A 24,895-nucleotide genomic window follows, 5' to 3' on the forward strand; every position below is an offset into this window, starting at 1 on the left:
AAATTCTGAAAAAAATTAAGTTGTAAATTTAACACAAAGCCTCAGGCTCTGCATCCAGCAGAGAGTTTCTATAGGTCTCACTAGGCTCAACTGCACCACCAAGATTTGTCTTCCAGTGAGCCTAGTTATAAATACTAGCACTCACAAGGCTCCTGGAACAAAGGCATTCACCCTTCCATGGAATATATGAAATTAAACTGGGGCACACAGAGCAGATGGAAGTAATCGAGGGCTATAAATATGAAGGCCAATTTATAAAATCATTGGTTGAAATAAAGTGGAAACACATGCTGGTGTTCAGGTACAAACAAGTTAACCTGATGTTGTGGCTATAATCATTGTTTTCCAAAACTCACAGTCACAGAGAAATAAACTCTGTTTATAGAGAATTGCGTTTAAAAATGCAAAACGGTTAATAAATCCCAAACCCAAGCTTTTATATTTACAAATGTTTCTGTTTGACCAAAGTTAAAGGGGACATATTATGAAAAATCCACTTTTGCAGTGTTTTTGAACACATATGAGGTAACATGAGTGTCCACTGGCACACAAAATGTGAAAAAAACCCATCCAGTCTTTTGTTTGTGGTTTGTGTAAGTCTTACAACAGAGAGAAAAGTGCTCCGTTTCAATTTTTCTCAGTTTCTGATGTCACAAGCTAAATCGAGAAAGAAAATCCCCTCCCCTCCGCTAATCTCAGATGCAGAAAACGTCTCCCTGAAGTCTTGGTTGATCCTACTACTTTAAGAGAGCCTTCTCAGACTCAGGTTCATATTGATACGACTGCATCGTTGTGTTGTCTCCCGCGGAAGAGAGGGGCATGGGGAAGGGGAGGAAAACGGAGCACCCTGAAAGAGCTGGTTTAAACAGGGTCATCAGCCTCCCCTGTTGCTTGATTCATGTTATGTTTTGACCAAACCCCAGCACAGATATGTCATTTAGACCACAGGGAAGGTGAAAAATGGGTCCCCTTTAATGAAAATAAAGTGGTAATCAAGGAAAAAATGGCTGCAGTTTTTAAAACGGATGACGGTGCAAGAGAAGTAGAATCTGAAAATGGCAAAATAATGTTTGAGGGAAACACAATGACAAAGAATCAAAAGGAATCCGTTTGCTCGCTACATGGAAAAGGTCACACCAAGATGTTCATTCATTGGGTGAATAAGGCCTAAAGTAAGTGCTCAGAGATATTTCTAGAAATAAGATAGCTTGATGTTTGTGTTTTTGCAGATGTCTGACACATAAAGCACTGGAAAAGATGAGTGAGCTAACGCTAAATGTTTGAAGTCAAATTACAACAATAATTAATCAGGGAGCATTCCAAGTGCTTCTCCTTATTACCACATTAACTCATTGAGTGCCATTCACATCTATATACGTTGTGTTTTTCGGCTGGGGTTGCTAGGAGACAGTGTGACGAAGCTCTCTGGTGACTACCTAACTTGTACCACGATGTAGTGACCAATTGGTGACATGTAGGTGGCAGCAGCGCACCTTTGGATGAAAGATCACCCGTGATGGGCAGAGCTCAGAGGGAGAGGAAAGGAGTTTACAAGAAAAAATTCTAAAAGATTCAGAATTCAGATTGTCATAGTACAAAATATTCTGTGGGTCTTGAGAAATTAGTCAAAATGCACTAAAACAGTCGGAGTCTCTTGAAAAGTTCAAAATGTTCAACTTTGAGCGACTTAATCGCGTGATCTAGTCGCTGGGATCGCATAAATCGTGTCGCCTGAAGGGAGGTCGCTTGATGTTGCATCATTTACGTTGATTTTAAATGTAATCTAGTCGCTGGAGTCGCGTTCGGGTGAACCAGGGTTGGGGTCAATTATAATTGTAATTGCGTAATTGATAATTAATTAAAATGATGGCATAATTATTGTTGTAATTTTAAGTGAATCTGTTGCTGTTGCTGTTGTCGTTCAGATAATTGACAATTGCAATTGGAAATGAAAACTCTACTCTGTTACAAATGTTACAGATCTATGGCTTACACATAACTATGAACATTCAATGAAATATGTTTCAGATCAAGTTCTGCTGTCACTTCTCTTGAGGATCATTTTACCATTTAACATTTCTTAAATCTAGTGGTATACTGAAAAAAAACTCAGACGGCCGCACCAAATATTTTAATACCAATGTTTTCATTCATTAGGAAGCCAAACAAGGTAAACAAGACATGAAAAACTAAATGCATGACAGATATTATTTTTAGTGTGTTTTACAGCTCATTTAAGACATACTGTAAGAGACAACAGAAACAGGAAGCTAACACAAGAGAAAGGTTAAGTTTAATAAGGGTTATTTATTAAAGGCTCAGTAGTTGTGATTCATTGTAATTAAACTTTAGTAATTGAGAATGTAATATAATTGACTTTCAGGGGGAAATTAATAATTGTGATTGTAATTGGGGAAAATGCCGGTCACCATAATCATAAATGAGTTGTAATTGAACATTGACAATTGAAGATGTAAGTACATTGAACATTGAAAAATTTAATTGAACCCAACCCTGGTGTGAACACACCTTGAGACCAAGACTTCCAAAATGTCAAGACCAAGACCGATATCAAATACTGCAACACTATTGGACATGATACGCAGGATATATCAAGGTCTGCAAAGAGTGTATTGATTGATTTTTAGTTTGATTAAAAATGATTTCATACTGGTCATAGCTGTGGATGAATGGCTGCTCTGGGTCGCATAGCCCAGTGTTTCTCAAATGAGAGTAAAGCAATGGCACTACAGGGGGTACTTGAGAGACAGAGAGTGGAAAATGTACAAATAAAGTGTCAGTCTTGGTCCTACCACAGGCATGAGATGACCAGAAATGATACAAACTATCAAAATAAATGTATTCCAGAGCCACTAAATCATGGTTTTTTAACCTTGGGGTCGGGAATCCATGTGGGGTTGCCTGGAGTTTAAATGGGGTCACCTGAAATTTCTGAAAAATAAAAATACATTTTTATAATTTTTTATTTATTATTCTCTTTTTTTAATTATTTAAAACAACACACAATATTAAACAACTGTATTTCTATACTATACGTGTCTACACTATCAAAATGAGGTCATGATCCAAAAAAGTGCTCTAAATACTGTTTCTTTCCACTTATTTACAATTTAGATTCTTTAAAATATATGTTATCACTCTTTAATTTCATAACTTTAAATAGTTTTCTAAGCAAAATATTGTAGTCGGACAAAAGGTGGTATTTGGATTCAGAAAGTGGGTACTTGATCCAAAAAAGTTTGAGAACGACTGGTATAGTCTATTCAGTATTTACAGATGATATTGTTACTTTTTAAAATGTATGGCTCTTATTTCATTGCAGGGATAAAAACTTTTCTAAATCATAACTACTACGAAGGCACAGTCTCATTCCTTCCGGCCGAAGAAAACCTGGGGAGCCCAAGGGATAAACTACTCTGTCGATCCGGGTAAAAGACCTTCCAACATTAATCTGCAATACTTCAACATGCATGATGGACTGAAGTACTAGAGTAAACTGTTATCTGACGTTTCAATTTCGATCCAACTTTTTCAAACGCAATCTAATATATGAATTTATGTGACACAAATCAGCAAAAGCTTGAGGATTGTAACCTGAGGTTGTGTTGACGTTTCAGGTGCCTCGTCTGTCAGCACAAGTCAGCAATAAAAGACAAGCACAGTGAGACATCGGAGGAGAGGGAAAAGCCTGGCAGTGGTATGAGTTTGGTTTATATTTATTATGCAAACTAAATCACAGAAAAGAGCATTTTTCATGTCTCTATCTCATTCTCCGTTTGAATTTTCTGTTGAAGCAATTGCCAGACTTCTAAATGGTGTGGAAACAAGTTTTGAAGAAGCAGTTCAGAAAAATAGAGATGAGATGATCTCATACTTTTCTTGTCTTTTCCCTTAAAGGCCCATGCATAAGGACACACTTCAGTTTTGGTTTATTTTCTGGGAAGATGAAGCACAGTTTCACTTTATCTCCATTTTCAATTGTGGTTATTTTTCTCACACAGCATGGCAAAACAATCTTTGATGAGATTCTTGATGAGTTATTGACAAGAATATACAAACTGATGGTTGTGAAACAGAGTACCTGTTATGTCCCCTCAGAGGCTTTTTTGCTTATTGATTTTCCAAAGCATCACCATTCATCGTGTTGTCTGTCTGATGAGATTACATATTCCCTGTCGGGTGGTAAAAATTTGGATAAACGAAAAGGACACTGTCCCATGTAAAGCTGTTTGTGTCTCTGACACTATGGAGACACAATGCTTTAGCCCAAATCAACACAATAGCACACTTCAACAGTGTATCTTACATTTAACAGAGTCTCAAAAGCACAGATATTAAATTAGACTCAATGATTTACTTCTAAATGCTGTCTTCCTTATTTCTGCACACATCAGAATGACCAAACTCACCTACACCCACCTAGATTATCATGTCAGCCTTACGTTTCAATTTGTCCACCCTTTATTAACAAGCTTGTTTCTGGATCCCTTAAACCAGAATTTAAGGGATCCAGGAACCTTAATTTGATCCCCGTAAAAGTCGACTTAATCTATAATTATTAATAACTGTCTTTCTTCACAATTATTGAACATCCTATCTTAAGGAAAATAAGTGCACATGTGGAACAACTTACGGATCACAATGGCTATATGAAGGCCCAAAATATTTAATCACGGGTATCTGGAACGGTGATATTTGACTCAATAACAAGAGCCCTCAGAGAGCGCAAACTGTCAAATCTCCTCTTTTCCCGATATTGGCAGTTATCTGGGTCAATGATCCTGATCATGGTATCATGATCATTCACACTTGTAAGGCTTGTAAGAAATGTCTATCCTCATTATTAACCATACAGTAGGTCCAAATGTATGGGCACCACCATTTTTTGAAAAACCATGATACAAATCGCAATGAAACTCGATGTGGTAACAATCAACAATCATCCATCCATCCGTCCATCTTCTCCCGCTTAGCCGCTTCCGGGTCGCGGGGGCAGCATCCTCAGTAGGGAGGCCCAGACTTCCCTCTCCCCGGCCACTTCCTCCAGCTTTTCCGGGGGGACCCCGAGACGTTCCCAGGCCAGCCGAGAGACATAGTCTCTCCAGCGTGTCCTGGGTCTTCCCCGGGGCCTCCTTCCGGAGGGACGTGCCCTGAACGCTTCACTCGGGAGGCGTTCAGGGTGCATCCTAATTAGGTGCCCGAGCCACCTCATCTGACTCTTCTCGATGCGGAGGAGCAGCGACTCTACTTTGAGCCCCTCCCGAATGACTGAGCTTCTCACCCTATCTCTAAGGGAGAGCCCAGCCACCCTACGGAGGAAACTCATTTCGGCCGCTTGTACCCGTGATCTTGTTCTTTCGGTGACCCAAAGTTCATGACCATAGGTGAGGGTTGGAACGTAGACCGACCTGTAAATCGAGAGCTTCGCTTTTTGGCTCAGCTCCCTTTTTACAATGACGGACCGGTGCAGACTCCGCATCACTGCAGACGCCGCACCAATCCGCCTGTCGATCTCTCGCTCCATCCTTCCCTCACTCGTGAACAAGACCCCGAGGTACTTGAACTTCTCCACCTGGGGCAGAACCTCATCTCCAACCCGGAGAAGGCACTCCACCTTTTTCCGGTCGAGAACCATGGACTCGGATTTGGAGGTGCTGATTCTCATTCCGGCCGCTTCACACTCGGCTGCGAACCGATCCAGTGAGAGTTGAAGGTCACGGTATGTTGGAGCCAACAGGACCACATCATCTGCAAAAAGCAGTGATGCAATACTGAGGCCCCCGAACCGGACCCCCTCAACGCCCTGACTGCGCCTAGAAATTCTGTCCATAAAAGTTATGAACAGAATCGGTGACAAAGGGCAGCCCTGGCGGAGTCCAACCCTCACCGGAAACGATTTCGACTTACTGCCGGCAATGCGGACCAGACTCTGACTCCGGTCATACAGGGAACGAACAGCTCCTATCAGGAGGTTCGATACCCCATACTCCCGGAGGACCCCCCACAGGAATCCCCGAGGGACTCGGTCAAATGCCTTTTCCAGGTCCACAAAACACATGTGGACTGGTTGGGCAAATTCCCATGACCCCTCAAGGACCCTGCTGAGGGTGTAGAGCTGGTCCACAGTTCCACGGCCAGGACGAAAACCACATTGCTCCTCCTGAATCCGAGGTTCAACTATCCGGTGGACCCTCCTCTCCAGTACCCCTGAATAGACCTTACCGGGGAGGCTGAGGAGTTTGATCCCTCTATAATTGGAACACACCCTCCGGTCCCCCTTCTTAAAAAGGGGGACCACCACCCCGGTCTGCCAATCCAGAGGCACTGCCCCCGATGTCCACGCGATGTTGCAGAGTCGTGTCAGCCATGACAGCCCCACAACATCCAGGGCCTTAAGGAACTCCGGGCGGATCTCATCCACCCCCGGAGCCCTGCCACCGAGGAGCTTTTTAACCACCTCGGCAACCTCAGCCCCAGAGATAGGAGAGCCCACTCTCGGGTCCCTGGGCCCTGCTTCCTGATTGGAAGGCGTGTCGGTGAGATTGAGGAGGTCTTCGAAGTATTCCCCCCACCGATCCACAACGTCTCGAGTCGAGGTCAGCAGCGCACCATCCGCACCATACATAGTGTTGACGGTGCACTGCTTCCCCCTCCTGAGACGCCGGATGGTGGTCCAGAATCTCTTCGAAGCCGTCCGGAAGTCGTTCTCCATGGCCTCACCAAACTCCTCCCATGTCCGGGCTTTTGCCTCGGCGACTGCCGTGGCTGCACTCCGCTTGGCCCGTCGGTATCTGTCTGCTGCCTCCGGAGTCCCACAGGCCAAAAAAGCCCGGTAGGACTCCTTCTTCAGCTTGACGGCATCCCTCACCCCCGGTGTCCACCAACGGGTTCGGGTATTGCCGCCACGACAGGCACCGACTACCTTGCGGCCACAGCACCGATCAGCCGCCTCAGCAACAGAGGTACGGAATATGGCCCACTCGGACTCAATGTCCCCCACCTCCTCCAAGACATGGTTGAAGTTTTCCCGGAGGTGGGAGTTGAAGCTCCTTCTGACGTGAGACTCTGCCAGGCGTTCCCAGCAGACCCTCACTATACGTTTGGGTCTGCCAGGTCTAACCGGCATCCTCCCCCGCCATTGGAGCCAACTCACCACCAGGTGGTAATCAGTTGACAGCTCCGCCCCTCTCTTTACCAGAGTGTCCAAGACATGCGCCCGCAAGTCCGATGACATGACTACGAAGTCGATCAACGAACTGCGGCCTATGGTGTCCTGGTGCCAAGTGCACATATGGACACCCTTATGTTTGAACATGGTGTTTGTTATGGACAATCTGTGACAAGCACAGAAGTCCACAACAAAACACCGCTCGGGTTCCGATCAGGGGGGCCGTTCCTCCCAATCACGCCCCTCCAGGTCTCACTGTCGCTGCCACCGTGAGCGTTGAAGTCCCCCAGCAGAACGAGGGAATCCCCAGAAGGAGCACTCTCCAGTACTCCCTCTAAGGAATCCAAGAAGGGTGGATACTCCGAGCTGCTGTTTGGCCCATAGGCACAAACAACAGTCATGATCCGTCCCCCCACCCGAAGGCGGAGGGAGGCTACCCTCTCGTCTACCGGGGTAAACTCCAACGTACAGGCACTAAGTCAGGGGGCAAGAAGTATAGCCACCCCGGCCCGGCGCCTCTCACCATTGGCGACTCCAGAGTAGAAGAGAGTCCAACCCCTGTCGAGAAGGCTGGTTCCAGAGCCCTTGTTATGTGTCGAGGTGAGACCGACTATATCTAGTCCGAACTTCTCCACCTCGCACACAAGCTCAGGCTCCTTCCCCGCCAGAGAGGTGACATTCCACGTCCCTAACGCTAGCTTCTGTAGCCGGGGATCAGATCGCCAAGGCCCCCGCCCTGGACGACTGCCCGATCCACATTGCACCGGCCTCATATGGTCCCTCCTGCGGGTGGTGGGCCTACGGGAGGGCGGGCCCACGTCGTCCTTTCGGGCTCTGCCCGGCCGGGGCCCGTGGGCAAAGCCCCGGCCATCAGGCACTCGCACTCGAGCCTCAACCCCGGGCCTGGCTCCAAGGTGGGGCCCCGGTAGCGCCAATCCGGGCGACGTGAACTGCCTTTGTTGTTTAATGTACTTATATGGCTATTGAACCGCTCTTAGTCGGACCCGTCACCTGGGACCTGTTTGCCTTGGGAGACCCTACCAGGGACATTAAGCCCCCGACAACATAGCTCCCAGGATCATTCGGGTACTCAAACCCCTCCACCACGTTAAGGTGGCGGTTCATGAAGGAGAATCAAACAACCAAACCCACATAAATGATAAAAATTTCATTAAGATCAGTCAATTACACACTGAGTTATTAACTTTTCTTAAATGAAAAAAAGTGATTTTTTTGATCTTTGAAACTGAGAAAGAATCAGTATACTGATTCCATGGCGTAAGATCGAGCTTTGGCTAAAATTTTGAGAAGGGCGCAGACCGACTGTGAGGTGGCCTAAAGCTGCAGATAGGTGAGAGTGAGAAACAGTTATGGGACGCAAGCTCAGGATTGATCACCCTGTAGCTGGCCACCTTTGATGAGGGTGTCTAGTGTTTAAAAGGCCGAAACATGCTCTGATTTAAATAAACACTACTGATGATGCATCCCAAATTTACAGTCCATGCTTTCCATATCTGAGACACAGCTCAGATGTAATTTAATATCACGTCCTATGTTTAATGAGTCTGTATTCAAGACCACACTATCCAAGACCAAGACTTGCCTAAGACCAGATTGCAATGAGATCAAAGCAAGGCCAAGACTTTTGAGACTTTTGAGACAAGACCGAGACACCTTCAAAATATGGTCTCAAGATTGGCACTACAACACTAAAACTGTACATAAGTGATCAAAAACCTAAATTTTATGCTTGTAGGTGTAGATTGTTGGATAACTAGATGTGAAAATACAATAAGTATGTAGCGACAAATATTTTGGGGGGTTTGTTTTCTTTTCCTAGTGTGCGATCGTGTCCTATTGCTTGTGTGTGAAGGTATTATTTTCTTTCTCTCTCATTAATGTTTTCCCAGGCCTGGCTGTGTGGTTTTCTGTGTGTAATTCTCAGTGGGTAATTTTTGTGTGCGTGCATGTTTGTGTGTGTGCCATCATGTCATAGTAAGAGATCCCTCATGAGGGGTTTGCTTTTCATCACTGCTACTGTTTGTATTTGTATTTGTTTTTTCCCAATGTTTTATTCTCCTCTTGTGAGGAAAAACCTCCGACACTTACATAGTAATGAGTAAATGTACTCAGTAATGCATGACACAGGCACTCTGCAAATGAGCGTAGCGTCTCCCACAAAGACCAATATACAATCTGCATTCACCTTTGTTTTTAGATTTTTCCAGTTAAGCTTTAATCACCACTTTCCAATTAGAGTATTGTTTTTTTATGTAGCCTCAGTGGGCTTGTTATCATTGGTTTGAGCTCTCATCTCTAAAGTTTGCTTTGTCAAATGAAGGGGAAAGGTAATGAATCGCTTTGCTTTCCGAGATCACGTAATTTTCCCTCTGAGGTGCTCATAAAGCTGTCTGATGTTAATTTGGACGTCTGTGATCACTTTTTCCTGTCTTACTTCAATGGCTATCATCCTCGTGACAAGCACTGACGTTCCCTCAGGTGTTCGCTCCTTCTCTTTGATACACCATCACACAAGTAAACAGTGGTTAATCTCTAAGGAACAGAGCGGTGATTTGTCAAGAGCAACCATCACATCTGTCATCTCAGACATGGAAGCTACGTGTGCAGTTAATCACAAAAAGCCTACCTAAGGTTAATTCAATCACTCCAACAATGACACTCCTTCATTCTGAGGAATGGTGGACAATTCCACGAGTCCAACGTGGTATTTAGATCCAGAAGGATCTCGAGTTTTAATGAATCACTGTCAACACCAACATTACCATCTTTGCTCAATCATCTGCGTAAAGCTGAGCTGTAAGACATCTGGATCCTAATGGACCCTCATCAACATCACTGCTGTTGTGTGACAAGTTTTACGGACGAACAATCCACTCAGCATGCTTTCAAAGTCATGTTTCTGATTAAGCCCTGAGATCATTTGTTTCAATGAAAAATGGGCAGCCTGGCACATCTGTCCCTTATCCTACTTTGTATCAGTGAGTAGCTTACAGCGGGCCGACTTCTACCTACAAAATCAAACGTGGATTTTTTTGCAAATGTAGCCAAGCTGCTGTTGATTGTCTCGGGTTAGTAATAATAAATTATTTTGAACCCCAAGTCAAGGGCAGTTAAGGAGAATATGCCGAAAGAGGTAAAGGTCTCAGAAAGCAGCTCCTAAGGAGGTTGGGATCGTCCAAACTTGTTCTGTACCTTTCTTGTTTTTTTTTTTTTGTTGTTTTTTAAACCTTCCTTTTTTCTACTAAAGCTGTAATGTTTCTAAAATTGCTTGCTTGGAGTGCTTCAAGGGTTGTAAAGCACACAGAAGCAGGTAAAACTAAATCCTCAATTGCATTTCTTCCCTGTGCTAGAAAACACTTTTCATATTTAAATAAACACATCACTCAGCCCATTTCTTTACCCAAAACCATGTTTCCCTTGTTTTCTGGGTGTAAAGTAGTGTTATTGATTTATTCTAGTCCAACTCTTGACACTTTAGTCCAAGTCTTTCAATTTGAACACATTTGGTTGTAAAAATGTGAGATGCTGCAGTGCCCTCTAAGGATTGAAACCTGGCTATTACAAATTAATTTTGCTATTGGCTGAGAATGATAATTTGTGACGTATTGGCGGCTTCTCACATCACGAACCACCACTGTTGGCCCCGCCCCTCCTACAAAAACGAGCAATCAGTGGATTTTGAGAATTGTGAATCGAGAGGTATGGTGAGTATTAAGTAGGTAGTTAGCATCTCATAAATAGTTCTTTTGAGATTTTGTTGTATAGAATGGGCATGTCTTAACTACTCCAAAAGCCCCGCCCATAATCAAAGGAATTTTATGAATTTCCAGCCTAAACGCACGTCAGCCAAAACCTCAGGGTTTAGTTACTCTTAAGTTTGCAGTTGGATCTCAAGTGGGGCAGACAAGAAAATTATCATTTTCTTCAGGGTGGGAATTTAATTTTTTTTTTTCTATCATTAGTTTGTCATTTATAAACAATTTAAGTAACTTAAAACACCTAAGCAATAAGTTACAGATATAATTACCTCCAGGATCTTCACCTCATAGTTCTCACATTTCACAACCAATTTTCTCAACAAAAGAAGCAGTGTAATTTACAAAACATTTGTATGATTATTTGCAAAAAACTGCAGGGTTTTATTAAATTTTGCACAGAAAACTACATTATGGGAGCTTCATTGAGATTGTAGGTTTGGAGGGACTGAGATATCTAGTATATGATGATTTACAGTGCATACGGAAAGTATTCACAGCGCTTCACTTTTCCCACATTTCATCATGTTACAGCCTTATTCCAAAAGGGATTCAATTCATTTTTTTCCTCAAAATTCTGCACACAATACCCCATAATGACAACATGAAAAACATTTTTTTTTTAAATGTTTGCAAATTTATTAGAAATAAAGAATGAAAATATAACATGTACATAAGTATTCACAGCCTTTGCTCAGTACTTTGTTATGGCACCTTTGGAAGCAATTATGGCCTCAAGTCTTTTGGAATATGAAGCCACAAGCTTGGCACATTTATCTGTGGCCACTTTGGCCCATTCCTCTTTACAGAACCTCTCGAGCTCCATCAGGTTGGATGAGGAGCGTCGGTGCATAGCCATTTTCAGATCCCTCCAGAGATGTTCAATGGGATTCAAGTCTTCGATATCGATTCTTCGATATCTTGGCTGTGTGCTTAAGAGTCTTTCAGGGGCCTTTTGGCAAACTCCAGGTGGGCTGCCATGTGCCTTTTACTAAGAAGTGGCTTCCGTCTGGCCACTTTACCATACAAGCCTGATTGGTGGAGTGCTGCAGCGATGGTCGTCCTGCTGGAAGGTTCTCCTCTCTCCACAGAGGAACCCTGGAGCTCTGTCAGAGTCACCTCCCTCACTAAAGCCCTTCTTTCCCAATCACTCAGTTTCGAGGGACGGCCAGCTCTAGGAAGAGTCCTGGTGGTTCCAAACTTCTTCCATTTACGGATGATGGAGGCCACTGTGCTCATTGGGACTTTTAAAGCAGCAGAAATGTTTCTGTACCCTTCCCAAGACCTGTGCCTTGAGACAACCCTGTCTCAAAGGTCTCCAGACAATTCCTTCAACTTCATGCTTGTTTTGTGGTCTGACATACATGTTAACTGTGGGACCTTATATAGACAAGTGTGTGTCTTTCCAAATCATGTCCAATCAACTGAATTTACCACAGGTGGACTCCAAGTAGGCTGTAGAAACATCTCAAGGATGATCAGTGGAAACAGAATGCACCTCAGCTCAATTTTGAACTTGATCTCAAAGGCTGTGAATACTTATGTGCAAGTGATTTCTTCGTTTTTTATTTTTAATAAATTTGCCTAAAATCTCAAACAAACATTTTTAAGTTGTCATTATGGGGTATTATGTGAATAATTTTGAAGAAAAAAGTGAATTGAATCCCTTTTGGAATAAGGCTGTAACATGATGAAATGTGGGAAAAGCGAAGCACTGTGAATACTTTCCGTATGCACTGTACATAACCAGTCATCTCTGTCATTTTTTACTTACAACAAAATCCTCCAACGGTCTGGACTGGATTCTCTGGTGGGCCATATTTGGCCTGCAGCCTTGAGTTTAAAATGCCAGAGTTAGGTAAGGAGTAAAACCAACATGTGTAAAAGCCCTGGAAAAAAAGGTCTTAGATGTTCTTAGATGAAACACCTTAAATTCAGGCAATATACTGTATGCTGAATTTTTCGCCTGATAAAATATTTCTTCACACCTGTAACTTTTTTCATTTGCTTCAAAATCTTTTCACTTGTATTAAAAAATACTGGTGAGCCAAATTGTCCTGTTCTGTTCGCAGAGTATTTTTGCTAATTTTGAGTAAAATACAAAAACTAACTTATTATTACATTATGTTTATTTTTTAGCATAGGACATAATGGTACAGCTTTGTTTTTTATTCGTACATTAAGAACATGTTATTTAAACTGTGAATAAAAATGAGTCACGGATGGGGACACGCTTTTGTGTTTCAGATAGCTGGCGTGCCATCTGTGGGAAATTCATTGCCATCAACGCAGCTAATATAAGCTGTGCGTGTCCCCGGAGTCCAAAGGGCCTGTCGCCCTCTGCACACCTCGCTGACGGCAGCACGGACCTCATACTGGTCAGAGAGTGCTCCCGCCTAGACTTCTTCAAACACCTTCTACGCCACACAAACAAAGAGGACCAGGTATGTATTTATCACAGCAGGGGACACAAAAATGTGATTGTCTGATTCGAGGGCCACACTATCAACATTCATGTCGGCATTTAGAATATTGACCAACCTGACCATTAATACAGGATAGATTTGTGTGTTTTTTGTTAACGTTTGGTGTGTTTTTCAGGTCATCTTGTTGAAATTTGTTTCTTGTCCTTCATTTTGTGTGTTTGTGTGTCGTATTGGACTCGTTTGTATATTTTTGTTTAACTTTGCCTTTTTGTCACTTGTGTGTTCGTGTAGCATTTGTGTTGTTGTTTTTTGTGTTTTTAGTTTTACTAGTGCAGTCCCCCTAGTGGCCCAAAAATAACTTGACTGTGACTGACTTTGCTGTAGAATGCAGAGTCCACCATCATGTCTGCACAGATGAATGAATAGCATCTTAAGCTGATGAGCGAGGGAGAGACAGAAGGCAGAGTTTGCCCACTTGCTGTGCTAGCACCTCCCTTTGCTGACTCTGCTGAATTTCCTAACTACGGTTCACTTTAGTTCAAATGCCTTCGCCCTCATGCCTTCCCACGTATCATAAATAACCTCCACCGCGGCCCAGAGAGGCCTCTGTAATCGCTGCATCAGGGATAAGCTGTACGGGAGAAGAGGCTGATTCCAGACTAACGCTCTCGCAGGAAAGTGTTACCAAGGGGAGTCTGGTGATTGGTAATTATTACCTCAGGAAGGAATTTATCCCATTCAAGGGGCTCTTGTAAGTAATTTCATCAACAGCAGATGCCTTGATAAAATTGCAAACTGTGTTTTTAGCAAACACGGACATCCTGAGGTCAGTTTCTAACGCTGGATCATCTTGACTGCGAATAAAATCAGAAACATTGAAATCACCTGCTCCAGGCTTAGTTCAATTGAGGATATTTGAGTTTTTATAGTGCTTCAAACATAAATATTAAAACTATATCATAAGCTGAAAATATGGCATTTTTAAGGAATGTAGAAGCTGTGAAAATAAACACAGGGAAGGTGAGGTTTCATCCTTGATCTTCTACATCGCCAATGCAACCTTTGAGATGACTAAATATACGGGCTCCAGCGAAAACTAATGATCAACTTGAATACCTTGATCAAATTAATGAACTTTATTGCCACATCCAAAAGGTCACATCAGTCGGATACAGATAAATTATTTTCAGGATTGATACAGTAGCTCAAATCAAATACTGTTTCAACTTGTCTCCAGTTTTAGCTTACTCAAACTTCAGGAAAAGCTCTGCTTAAATTATTTCATAGAAAAATCCTATGCTGTCATTTTTATTTTGGATATTGTATAATATGTATTGAACAGAACACATACACACATGCACCATCAAACACACAGATGAGCAGTTTTCTCCACCCTTTTCATACTCTCAGTTTGACTTCCATATTCACCAAAACAATGACAAGTTTCACACTCCATCATTTACAACCTAAAGCAATACTTCTTATTCTTTCTTGGTTATTGGCTTGTTGCAACAAAGTTTAATAGGTGCATATTGCCACCTACAGTGCTGGAGTGTGTACATAACCCCGGTTCTCTGAGTAATATGAGTGAGGTGTCTCACTATGGGATATATCATATACGCCTCCGTATCATATCTCAGAAGCCTTATCTCATTACGCCAATCCTGATTGGCTGGTGAAATGTATTCATCCGCCACAGGTAGTCCCACCTACTATAAGTAGAGTGGGCGGAGAATACAGCGCCATTCAAAAAGGCAAACCTCTTCTCACTCATTCAGCAACAAAGGCTGTCTGGTGAGACATGTCACTCATATTACTCAGAGAACCGGGGTTAAGTAAATAACCTATAGTTCTCTTTCATAACATTGGTTTTGATGTCTCACTATGGGATATGGAAGCTTCCGTATTGCAGACAATACACCAGCCTACAGGGCAAGCTCTGTCCCCTGATTAGGACAGGAGAACCGCCCGTGTCACAGAAACATCCAGCTGGTAAAACCGGACAAAAGTGGGGGGCGAAGAACAATTCGCCGCCGCACAAACATCTTGAACAGACACTCCCCTGAACAAGGTCCAGGATGTAGCTAAACCCCGAGTCGAATGTGCACCCTGACTCGTATAAGCCAAAGCAATCGCCTCCACCACCCAGTTGAACAGACGTTGTTTAGTAACAGCCTCCCCTGTTGGCGGAGCCAAGGAGATGAAGTGCTAGTCGCTCCTCCTGAAGCTCCCTGTCATATCCACATAAACGCACAGCGCATACAACAAATGAGGCCGCTGCTCAAAGCTGTAATATTTCGAAAATAAAGTCGTAATGTTGTGGGAATTATTTTATAATATTTTAAGAATAGAGTCATAATTTTATAAGAATAAAGCTGTATCTTAAAAAAACTCAATGGTGGTACAGCGCTCAGAATTCCCCGTTGAGGTGAACTAACACTGATAGCCCTTAAATCCACAACTTCCAGCTAGTTCCTCCTCCACAACAGAGGCTATTTGCTCCAAATCGGTCTTTCTTTGGAACAAACGCAAACGTCCTTTAACTGATAACAGTGTGGTGATGATGGGCTAAAAGGCTCAGTATGTCACTATGTGTAAAACCTAAAGAGAATGAGTATACTCTCTAAAAAATTGAAACCCACTTTTCTTATTTCTAATAAATTAAAAAGACAAAGATTGTTCTGCTATACCATGATTTTCATGGTGTTACCCAACACAATAACGCAATTATTTTTAAAAACGTTTTTTTATTTATTGGTTCTTCATTTTTTTTGACAGCAGCTTCCTCCTGCACTCAAGGTTGAGGTGGTCCGCTAGCACCCGCACCATAAAGTTAATCCTTTCAATGATGAAAACCCAACATTTCCACATGAGCAAGCGTTAGCAACAGTGGAGAGGGAAAACTCCAGCAGAACCAGGCTCAGAGGTGGCAGCCATCTGCCTCGACTGGTTGGGGTTAGTGGGGGGGAGAAAGAGAGAGAAAAGGATAGAAAGAGGAGGGAGAGAGAGTTAGATAAGAGAGGGGAACATTTTAAAGCATCTACATGTCAAAGAAGGGGGGACAGAGATTGGTCTCACTTGAGGCTTGTGCTGTGTTTTGTTTGTTTGTTTTTTGGGGTGAACCAGCACCTGATTCTTCGCCATAGGGTTGTTTTTCTAGTCCCAGTGTTCTTGGGAAGGCTGTCCTCCTGCTGCCTGACTCTGGCCTGTAGGTTCTCCAAGGCCTGCTGTGTTTGAGCGAGGGCTGCTTCCAGGGTAGACCTCGTCTATGTGTAGCAGGACCGTTCTTTTCTGGCTGCCAGGTCATTCTCTGCTTTGGCCAGGGCACTCTCCAGCTGGGTCACCTTTTCTTTGACTTGGTTCTCAAGAAAGCAGCGATCCTGCTCCATTAACTGAACCTGTTTTATAATGTCAGCGTGGTCCTTCAATAATTTCTCGAATTGATTTGTTCGGAATTTTAATTTCTCCCCCTTCGACCGGAGCTCTGACTCCATTCTTGAAATTTTAGATTTCTGCTCATCCATGAGGAGAACCTTCTCTTTCAACTCTTCATCTCTGATGGTGACGTTTTTCTCATTTACAACAAAATATAAATGCCTTCTCATCAGTGTACATTCATAAAAGTTCCATAAAAACTGCTAAATAAATCAAAATGATTAAGATAATCACTCACGGCTGTTTGCGGTTGCTGAAGCGTGGCAGTCATCTGCTCTTTCTCAAGCAACAAATCAACTTCTTCTGCAGCCCACCCAGTCTTCTGAGTCTGGAAGTTCTGATGTAACTCCTTCACTGAAAGAAGGCTTGTCGATTCTTCCTGCAGCTTTTGAAGGATGAAGTTGGTTACTGCTTCTTTTTTTACCTTTACATCGCACTTGTTTTCAGGAGATGCAGGTTGGTCTCCTTTTGGGCCAGTGTCTTTCTTCTCCTTCTGCTTCCTTACCTTTTTCCACAAGCCTGCTTTGGTTCCTCCTTCAGGTGGAATGACTCCCCACAGGTTTCTTTTAATAAGGGATCATCTTCATCAAAGTCACCAAAAATTATATTGTCCATTTTCTTATCTTGTGTTTCCACCTTATAAGCTGCCAAATATTGCTTTTTTCCCCCCATTTCTAACTAACACATGCCATTCTCCTTGGTTAGCTTGCTGTGATTTTTGTTGCTCCATTTTCAATGTTCGACAAACAAAAGCAGTGCCTGTTGAGCAAATAACTGGAGTTTGTGATCTCTGAGCTTTTAACAGTGTCTGTTCATCTTGAAAAATCCAGGGACTTGAACAGATTTCTGATGTCATGGGTAAAATCCACAGTAAGAGATTCTAAATGATTCTATATGCTGAATGGCTGGTCCTGTGTTTGCCTTCTGGTAGTCATGGTTACAATTCACAGTGCACGTTTCTGAATGCTGATTGGCTGCTACTAAGAAGCACCCTTTAGTATTGTAGTTATTTACATTGAATATTTAATTTTGATTATTCAACATAATTAATAATCCAATCCTCTTTATTTATTGATCACATTTTACCAACAACATTTGACCAAAGTGCTGCACATGAGTTGCAAACAAACAATAAAATTATAAAATAAAATAAAAAATCTAAACAGGAAAAAGACCAAAAAAGATCAATAAAATATATCATGGTGAATTAAAAGCCAAGGAATAAAATTGGATTGAATGCAGGATTTGAAGCTCTTCAGTGTAGGGGTCTGTTAACATTGGAGGGTAGTTTGCTCTATACTATAGGACCTACCACTGACAAGGCTATGGTCACCCCTAGTTTTTTAATAAAAATTGTTATTTTTGCTTTTATTTTGTTTAGTAGAGAAACATAAAGAGCAGTGGTTCCCAATATTTTTTGTCCCGTGTACCCCTGTTTGCATTTTTTGTTGGATGTGCGCTAACGCAAGCAACCACTCGCAAGCCTAAGAAAATGGCTGCTTTTAGTAGATAACCCCACCTAGCATTCGCTCACTTTGGAGTTGAGCTGTAGCCCAGAAGCTAGTTGGGGCCAGCGTAGCTCTCGTTTTTAGCTTAGAGAGCTGGAGCTATGTTGGTGTAAACAAAATGAATCACGTGCTAGCTCCATGTTAGCTCGGTGGAAAAGCCCTCAGTCTCTCACTGGCCTCATCAGTTCACACTTTTACACACCTCTTCTGTGCAGGCTCTCTTCTCACTAGGGATGTCCCAATACAACTTTTTAACTTCCGATATGATACCAATATTACCGCCTTGCGTATCGACCGATACCGATATTGAGGGGTTATAACCTAATCCTAACCCTAAAACGCTACGTACGTGTACTTCGGTAATCGTACCAATAGCACCGGGGATTGTCTGTATGTCAACCATACAAATAGACACTTTCTAAAAAGTTTGAGAACCACTGACCTACAAGACCAATAGGGGGCGCATAGAGACTCCAAGTAGTCCACTGACCTCTCTTTGAAAAACTTGTTAAAGCATGTGATAACTTCTGTCTCATAACTTCAGTGTCATAAAGTGTCACATTCCTTGCTTCAGACCATCTTTGATTTTTTTTTTATTTGCACCACTGACAACTAGTCAAATGTGTCGGACGAGTGCGACTCTGCAATGGAGTTCAGTTGATATAAGCGTCACTGTCCAACCAAGCGCAGCAAAACAAGAAGTGAGAAGCCACTAAGCGTATTCATGGCCTTGTCAGAAAAGCCTTTTAGGCAGGGGCGTCCGGCATGAATGCAAAGAGGCTGCAAGTCATAAAGTGAGGCTGATGTGAAATAAATGGCTGTCACTCTACTTTCAGAGTAGGAAAGAATGAAAAACTGAAGCAAAGAAGAGGAGAAAAGGTTAGTGACAAAGTGGCACCCTGTGAAGTTGAAGGAAACAGTGGCTGGACCTTTCTGTGACACCTTTTGCGATGAAAGGGGATTTTAACTAAATGAGTTCTTTTCATCTCTCTTTTTTCTCGTCATCACTTATTCAGAGTTCACACAGTTTTATGCACCTCTTTTGTGTGAAAGCTGCCTCATGGCCCTTATTCCATGAACTAAGGGGGAGCTTTTTTATTATTAAACCAGCATGATCCCCTGAAAATAAACCTTATTATAGGTTATGTACCGGTGTGCAGTAAACCACCAAACACAGGCTTTATATTTTTAGATCAACATCATATTGGAAAATCTCCTAAAATGACTGGAAATTACAAACGTAGCAGAAGCTGCCAATAGTTGCCAAAGTATTCAATTTTTGATAACCCCAAAGTATCATTTCCCTTTTTGCTTCAATTATAAATTCACTTGGACAGCTGAGCTACTGAAATTGTCTGAAATTTGCCACTCCCAAAATTTAAAGAACCACTGGGCCACTAAACTAGTCGTGGATAAGTACCAGTACTTATTTCTCTAAGGCAGTGGTTCTCAACCTTTTCTGCCCGCGACCCCCAAAATAAAGGTGCCAGAGCCCGGGGACCCCACTGTACCTGAAGGTGGTTGAACACAGACATGAACATTGAAGAACAGTCATGTGGAGACAGGGCCATCTATTAAGGGGGAATAAAGAGGAGAGCTTTATGGGGCCCATCAATAAAGTCAGCAAAATGATGGTTCATTTATTTTTTATTTATTTATTCAGTTTATTTCCGACATGGTTACATTCACTTTTTTTTTCTTTTTTTTTTTGTACATGCCGAAAAAGGAGACGAGAGAAGTAGTTTGCTTATCCAAGTCCCGTCCCCTGTTTTGTACACAGAAAATTTACATCAAAGCTTGTCTCTCTGGTCAAACATTCTTGTTCTGAACAGTCCTTTTTTGTGTAGGATTTATTCATCTGTTGTCTTTTTTTTTTATTCCTCCTCCTCTCTATCGTTGTTCGTGTCGGCCTTGTTCACTGCCAGACGTTGTTTGCGTTCCTCATTGTTCTATGAATATGTGATAACCACATTCATTGAATAATATCCACTGTTATCCAGGAAGTTTATTATTATTTGAGCCATAGTATTCTATTCTTGTTTCAATCAGAAATAAAATAAGTTAAAAATGACCAAAAATTGTGTGAAAAGGTGGTGAAATGGGATTTTGAAAAACCACAGAAATAGGTTAAAAGTTGCAAATTAGAGTGGCTAAAAACAGAAGTGGTAAAAAGAGTTCATATATTGGAACAACGAGTTGGAACAATTATTGTAAGCTGGCAAATAATGGGCATGACAAATCGTGAATGTGGTTAAATTGGCAAAAATAAGCATGAAATATGGTGAAAAGAGGTTAAAAGTGACAAATTATGTTGAAATATGTGACATTGGGTGTGAAAACTGGTGGAAAGAGTTTATAAGTGCCTAAAATGTCTTGAAAGTGGAAAAAAAAATGTGAAAAGGCATTGAAATTTGATGGATAAGTGGTAGCAATGGGAGTAATGTAGCAAAAAATGTATTAAATGAGCAAAAAAATGGCAAGAAAAAGCAATGAAAATAGGTTAAAGAATGGCAAGTTTGGTATAATTGCAGAAACAGGGTAAAAATAAGCAAAAATTGTCTCATTGTTCAAAAACACATTCTTAGTTTTTTAAAGGCATCTGGCGATCCCCCCCCAAATGGGGTCCCGGCCCCAAGGTTGAGAACCCCTGCTCTAAAGCACTGATGCTGTTAATAAATCTCTGAACTTCATTGATTTTAGATGAATTTGCCAAAATTCAAACCAGTTTAAAGGGCCCATGTTAAGCTAAATGGACATTTTTGTACTTTAAATATCATGTTTTTTTCATTGATTCCCTCAATCGTTAGTTAGAGGGTGATTTGCTCTTTTCTTACTGCAGGGTGAGCCCAAACACCTCGCTCCAATTTGATGACACGTTCCTACTTTGATAACAAATTTGAAGCGGCACTGAGCTGGAGAAGCCGCGCCTCCAGAAAGCTCTCTGCCGTGATTGACATGTAAACAGACACGCCCACTAAGGTGAGCATTTCAGCGTCCTTCGCGCAGTGCTATGTATGTATTTTCTACAGTCTATGTATGTACCGGCGAACGCCCCGCCCCCACGCTCTGTCTCGTGTTTATAAAGCAGCATGAGTTCAACACTACGGAGTGGGCAGGAGGAGGGCGTGCCGTCCTCTGGCCCTACGTCACCGAGCGGGGAGGGGGAAGTCAGTGTTCCATCTATAGACACGCCCACTCATGAATATGCATAAGTAGGCCGCAAATCAGCCTGTTTGTGTAGAGTTAATCAGAAAGTGACTTTTCAGAGGCTAAAACTCTGGAAAACAGGTGAGTTTGGGAAAATAAACCTCAATACTATATTTTTGGGGTTCTTAGAACAAATGGAGATGAGTGAAAAATAGCATGATATGGAACCATTAAGCAGAACCAAAGTAGGAGTTGGAAAGGTCTACAACCCAACCCATAACTATTAGTAGAAACAAAAGTAGAAAAGTGCCAAAACAACAAAAAAGCACGATATTTTTTTTCCTCAATAACTGGACTTGTTAAGCAGGTGGGTTCAGTAAGTACGACCATGACATATCAATGCTTTCATCCACCCCTGCATTGGTTTCATATCCATCTTCTCTCTCTATCTTTCCTCCCTAGTTTGACCACTCCTTCGTGGAGGTCCACCGTGTTAGAAAGTTCCGCTTCCAGCCCAACCACGACAGCATGGTCATCCTAGAACAGGATGAACCTCATAAAGAAGGAGGCCCACCTCCCCTATACTCCTCTCAGCCAATTCCTCAATTTAACGCCGATAGCAACTGGAACTGTGATGGAGAGATCCTGCCACACACTGCCATTCAAGTCAGGTAAGAATCCACTGATAATTCAAATGAACTAAACTTCTAAATCTCTTTATTTTATTTTTTTTGTTTCGTATGTGATCAAATGGTTATTAGTGAATAAAAAATATTGTGTAGCTCTACCTTCTTACTATAGAGTAATGTAAGGTAGGGCAAGTCATAAAAAACAGTATTTGTGTTTAAAACTACTGGAAGTGTCTCAACAAACAAAACAAAACAAAAAATAAAAAACTGCAACTAAAGCGACTAATCAAAAGCGATTAATTATATTAATCAGAAAAGATAAATAAAGATCAATGTTTTTTTTATAGCACACGTTCTTGAGTTTCAAAAAAAAAAGATTTTCTTTATTGTGAATAAAAAAAATCACCAAATCCCACAGAGCGTAGATGAGGACCTGCAAACAGCCCTGGATCTAAGAATACATTACAGAGAAGCAATAATAGAGAGCTCTATCTATTTCATAACCTAAGCCAGGCGTTAATAAATAGAGGACCTTTAATCCTTCACCAAGTTTCCAATTTAATCCTAAGAAACTGTCTTCTTCTTTCAGATGTTCTTTCTTTAGGTCACATTTCTCAAACTCTTGTTTTGTATTCCTTTAAATCTATCAGTATATCACTATGGTTTGACATTCACTTTCCTCCTTCGTAAACATGACTAAAGCAAATATTTGATCTGTGGGTCTTTCTTGGCAAGAAGCAAAAGCTGATATTTACTTTTTCACTCAACCTAGCATCAAGTTTCAATTAAAGCACAAAATAAAAACAGCTCAAACACACCAGACAGTGTGGTATTTACAGTATCAAAGAAATAGAACTAACGGAGACACCTGTACAACTTTTATTCAGGTCTTTAATTATAGACTTGGGTAACGTTATTACACGTCAGTTACTTTAGAGTTCCACAATACATTTAACTTTAAAGAATGAGTCTCGTAAACTGCGTGAATTGTAGATCATAAATGACTATTTTATGTCAAATTACAAATATCTTCAGCTATGACCTCATGACAAATATACGAATCTTATATATTTTTAAAACAAGTGGTTTGATTGATTTCCAATAAAATCTACATGGTGTCAAGATAACCAGTAAAAGGATTAGTCAAAGAGGATTTATTCAATTACCATCAGCTGCTTTTGCCTGTTCCACATGCTTCCTTCGATGTGCACAGATATTAAAGATTACCTAATACTGTGTCAAAACCAATTAAAACATATACACATCACAGGTAAGCAGTGGTGGGTAGAATTTGGATTGGACGGCTAAATAAAGCACAACCAAGGTGACTGACAGATGCACAAAAACATGTGCGTACATGGATTTTTACACAAACAATTTGTAGTGGCTCTGATTTTCCAAACAGATGGAAAAACAAAATCTCCTTCCTGAAATGGAAATGCAATACTGTTATTATATTATATTATTTATTTTATATAAAAAAAAATTAAACAAAAATGTTGTGGAAATTCCAATATGACACAGAATATAGGTAACGCTAATATGCATGTTTTGGGACAATATCATGCTTTACATGTATTTTTTTTACTGTAAACAGACGGAAAGAAGATGGAAAATATAACCTAATTTAACCTCCTGAAAAGGAAATGGCTATAAGACACAAACTAAACCCTCACTGACATGTTTTGGGACAGTAGCACCCATTTACATGCAATTTTCAACCATAAATAGATGCTATATTTTCTATATACTGTACTTTAGCAAACAAACGTACAAACTTGGGCAAAATCCTGTGTGATTTCAGTGCGTGGAGGAGAAACTTTAAATTAATAACAATAGTTAACTCCATTAAGCATATTTAGGATTTTTGGCAATATTTCATACAGTTCAAAAGCCAGTAATGACATTTAAATAGGAAAAGCCACTGAGACGAAAACAAAAGGGAAAATTAACAAATAAAGTGTCAATATTGGTCTCACCGCAGGCGTGAGATGACCAGAAATGATTAAAAAAAAACTGTAGAAATAAATCTATTCAGGAGACACTAAATAACTGTTTTTCAACCTTGGACCCCATGTAAGGTCACCTAAAATTTCTGAAAAGTTAAAATATATTTTAAAATGTTTTTATTATTATTATTCTTTCTTTTTTTATTTTTATGAACACAATCTTCAATTATTTCAAGTATTTCTATACTTTCATTTGGTGAAATATAAATCTAGTTTAATGAAAATGCATTATATATATACTGTATATATATATATATTCTAGAAAAAAAAATGTATTTGGGCTCGCCAGAATTTCTTTATATCAAAATAAAGTCACGATCCCAAAAACAAAACTGGGAACCACTGCACTAAATGCTGTTTCTTTCCACTTATTTACAAAATGAGATTCTTTAAAATGTGTGTTATCAGTCGTTTATTCCATCATTATGTTCTATAGTTGTTATTAAATCGTTTTCTAAGCAAAATCATGTATTCAGACAAAGGGGGAACTTGGATTAAAAAATAAGAGAAAGAAAAAAACCCACTGATGGAGATATAACGGATGAAATAATGGATGTTTATGATTATTACACAATGAGCTAGCATTGTACGTGTGACGGCTGCTGGGTACAGAATAAGTTGCTAGCTGCTAGCATGGCAGCAGCTGCAGCCTACTTTATCATCACCTTGTAAAAACAAGATTTGCAAGCAAAAAAAAAAAAAAAAAGAGTAAAATATTAAGATATATCTAAATAGTTGCAGCCAAGAAGGCTACAAGTTGCTAGCAATGATGTTAA

The 24,895-nt window shown here is 41.1% G+C and overlaps 1 protein-coding gene across 1 annotated transcript in view; it reads left to right on the forward strand.

The window, feature by feature from the left end:
* Positions 1-24,895, forward strand: part of cerk (ceramide kinase) — a 68,872-nt gene that overhangs the window by 40,280 nt on the left and 3,697 nt on the right. Inside the window, exons 9-12 of the mRNA XM_028449668.1 lie at positions 3,344-3,449; positions 3,639-3,718; positions 13,213-13,409; positions 21,944-22,152. Of these exons, the coding sequence (XP_028305469.1) occupies positions 3,344-3,449; positions 3,639-3,718; positions 13,213-13,409; positions 21,944-22,152 (592 nt within the window). The remainder of the gene's footprint in view (positions 1-3,343; positions 3,450-3,638; positions 3,719-13,212; positions 13,410-21,943; positions 22,153-24,895) is intronic.

Source organism: Gouania willdenowi, chromosome 6, assembly GCF_900634775.1.
Source record: "Gouania willdenowi chromosome 6, fGouWil2.1, whole genome shotgun sequence".
Taxonomy (NCBI): Eukaryota; Metazoa; Chordata; class Actinopteri; order Blenniiformes; family Gobiesocidae; genus Gouania; species Gouania willdenowi.